This window comes from Cyprinodon variegatus, unplaced genomic scaffold (assembly GCF_000732505.1).
Source record: "Cyprinodon variegatus isolate N-32 unplaced genomic scaffold, C_variegatus-1.0 Scaffold2026, whole genome shotgun sequence".
In the NCBI taxonomy this organism is placed as follows: domain Eukaryota; kingdom Metazoa; phylum Chordata; class Actinopteri; order Cyprinodontiformes; family Cyprinodontidae; genus Cyprinodon; species Cyprinodon variegatus.
Genome location: NW_015152479.1, coordinates 28,633 through 30,290, shown reverse-complemented (window position 1 = coordinate 30,290; position 1,658 = coordinate 28,633). Strand labels below are relative to the sequence as shown.

Here is a 1,658-nt window from a genome sequence, read left to right as displayed (position 1 = left end):
CCATAAAAAATATTGTAGCTAGAAATGATCTCATGTCCTCCTGATGAAATGTCAACCTCTAGTCAAGGACACATAGTTCCCATAATCAGGACAACAGTAGGGTAGGAACAAAGACACAAAGTTAGCTGCATTTTACCTCCAGATGTGGATATTCCTAGCTAAAAGCCTGACATAGAAAAAGGTTTTAAAGTTCAGGGTGAAATCTGTGAGTTTAAGGAAGCATCATTTAGGCTCCAGGAAGGAAACGTTCTCATAATAAGAAGCGTGGAGCTTTCTTATAGCAGGAGTAAATGAGCATCACCCACAGATTGACTAATGGTAGATTTCACTGTAAAGTTAAATGTAAGATCAGAAAAAGAACCTTTAGGTTTTGTTAAATCAACCTTTTATTTTGAAGTGATACCTCTGTGATGAAAGCATCGTTTCCAGAGAGCAACAATACAAGATTTACAGATTCATTGGGACAGTAACCTGCCAGCTGGATTAAAAACAACCGTCTTCTGTGAATATTCCTCTGCAAAGTTAAACAACAAACAGCCCAACAATCAGACCAGGCAGTTCCTTTAAAGTCCTGATTGGGAGATCAGGAGCCTTTCTAGCTGAACTTCTCTGGTCCCTTAAAGCAGCTGGAGCAGAGGATGCAGCAGAGCCCCTCTGAACCATCAGCTCCTCTCAGACGTGGAGTCATGCAGCAGCATGCGTGACTAAAAGCCCACCCAGCAGCTCGCTATCACTCAGACGAGGTGACGATTCCCCTCTGCTGAACGCAGCCTGAGCTCGGTCACGCTTCCTGCAGGGGGTCCCCGCAGCCCCGCCCTCTGTGTGCCGGTGCATAGCGTGCGAACGCTGAGCCGGGACGCCGGCTCGGCCTCCATGACGTAAACCCTGAAACAGCTGCTGAAAGAGCTCTCCTCACTCCTACTTCCTGTTGAGATGAAGAAAGCTCCCACTGATCCTCCCTCTTTTCCACTAAAGAAATAATCTGCTGCTTTTTTTAAAATCTGTCCCTGAATGGAAGACAGATGTGTTCAGAGTGGAGGACAGAGATGAAACAACACGTCCTTCCCACTGTCACCGGGAGGAAGTATTAAAAGCAGAAAACATCTTTGGAGTCATTTTGGTCAAACTAAAACCTCATGGCTGCTTTTTTAGTTCATCTTAAAAAACAACAGAAGAAAAGAAAAAAAAGTTTGCAGTAACTTAGAGCAGCAGCAGCGTCCTCCTGGGATCCGTCCTGAAGACGACCTCCCTGCTGCAGATCTGCATGCAGTCGGCATGTTCTACCCTCACTGGGATGGAACACTGCTATGGATGGGAACAGTTCTTTTAGGTGAACTGAATCACTAGAATCGTGGATTAAAATGATTCCTTCTAAACGTTTGTTCACATAATAATTGAGTTCATGGAACTTTCTGTTCAGGCTGAGCATCAGAATCAAAGCCTGCAGCTTATAGGCTGTAGCCTGCAGAACATGCAGCTGAAGCTCTGCAAAGATGTCCCTATACGACTGAAACAGCGCCACCTTCGGTATGATGCAGGTACTGTCAACCAATCAGCTCCTCATGTGTTCACTGGGAGAGGGGGGGAATCAGAGGAGGATCACAGCCCGCTACTGAACACCTCTGACTGGAACCAGTGAGGAGAACCAGAACCACTGC

At 46.0% G+C, this 1,658-nt stretch overlaps 1 protein-coding gene across 1 annotated transcript in view; it reads right to left on the bottom strand.

The window, feature by feature from the left end:
* LOC107105046 (transcription factor 4-like) overlaps nucleotides 1-875 on the bottom strand; it is a 13,897-nt gene extending 13,022 nt beyond the window's left edge. Inside the window, exon 1 of the mRNA XM_015405164.1 lies at nucleotides 749-875. Coding sequence (XP_015260650.1) covers nucleotides 749-875 — 127 coding nt within the window. The remainder of the gene's footprint in view (nucleotides 1-748) is intronic.
* Nucleotides 876-1,658: the final 783 nt, after the last annotated feature.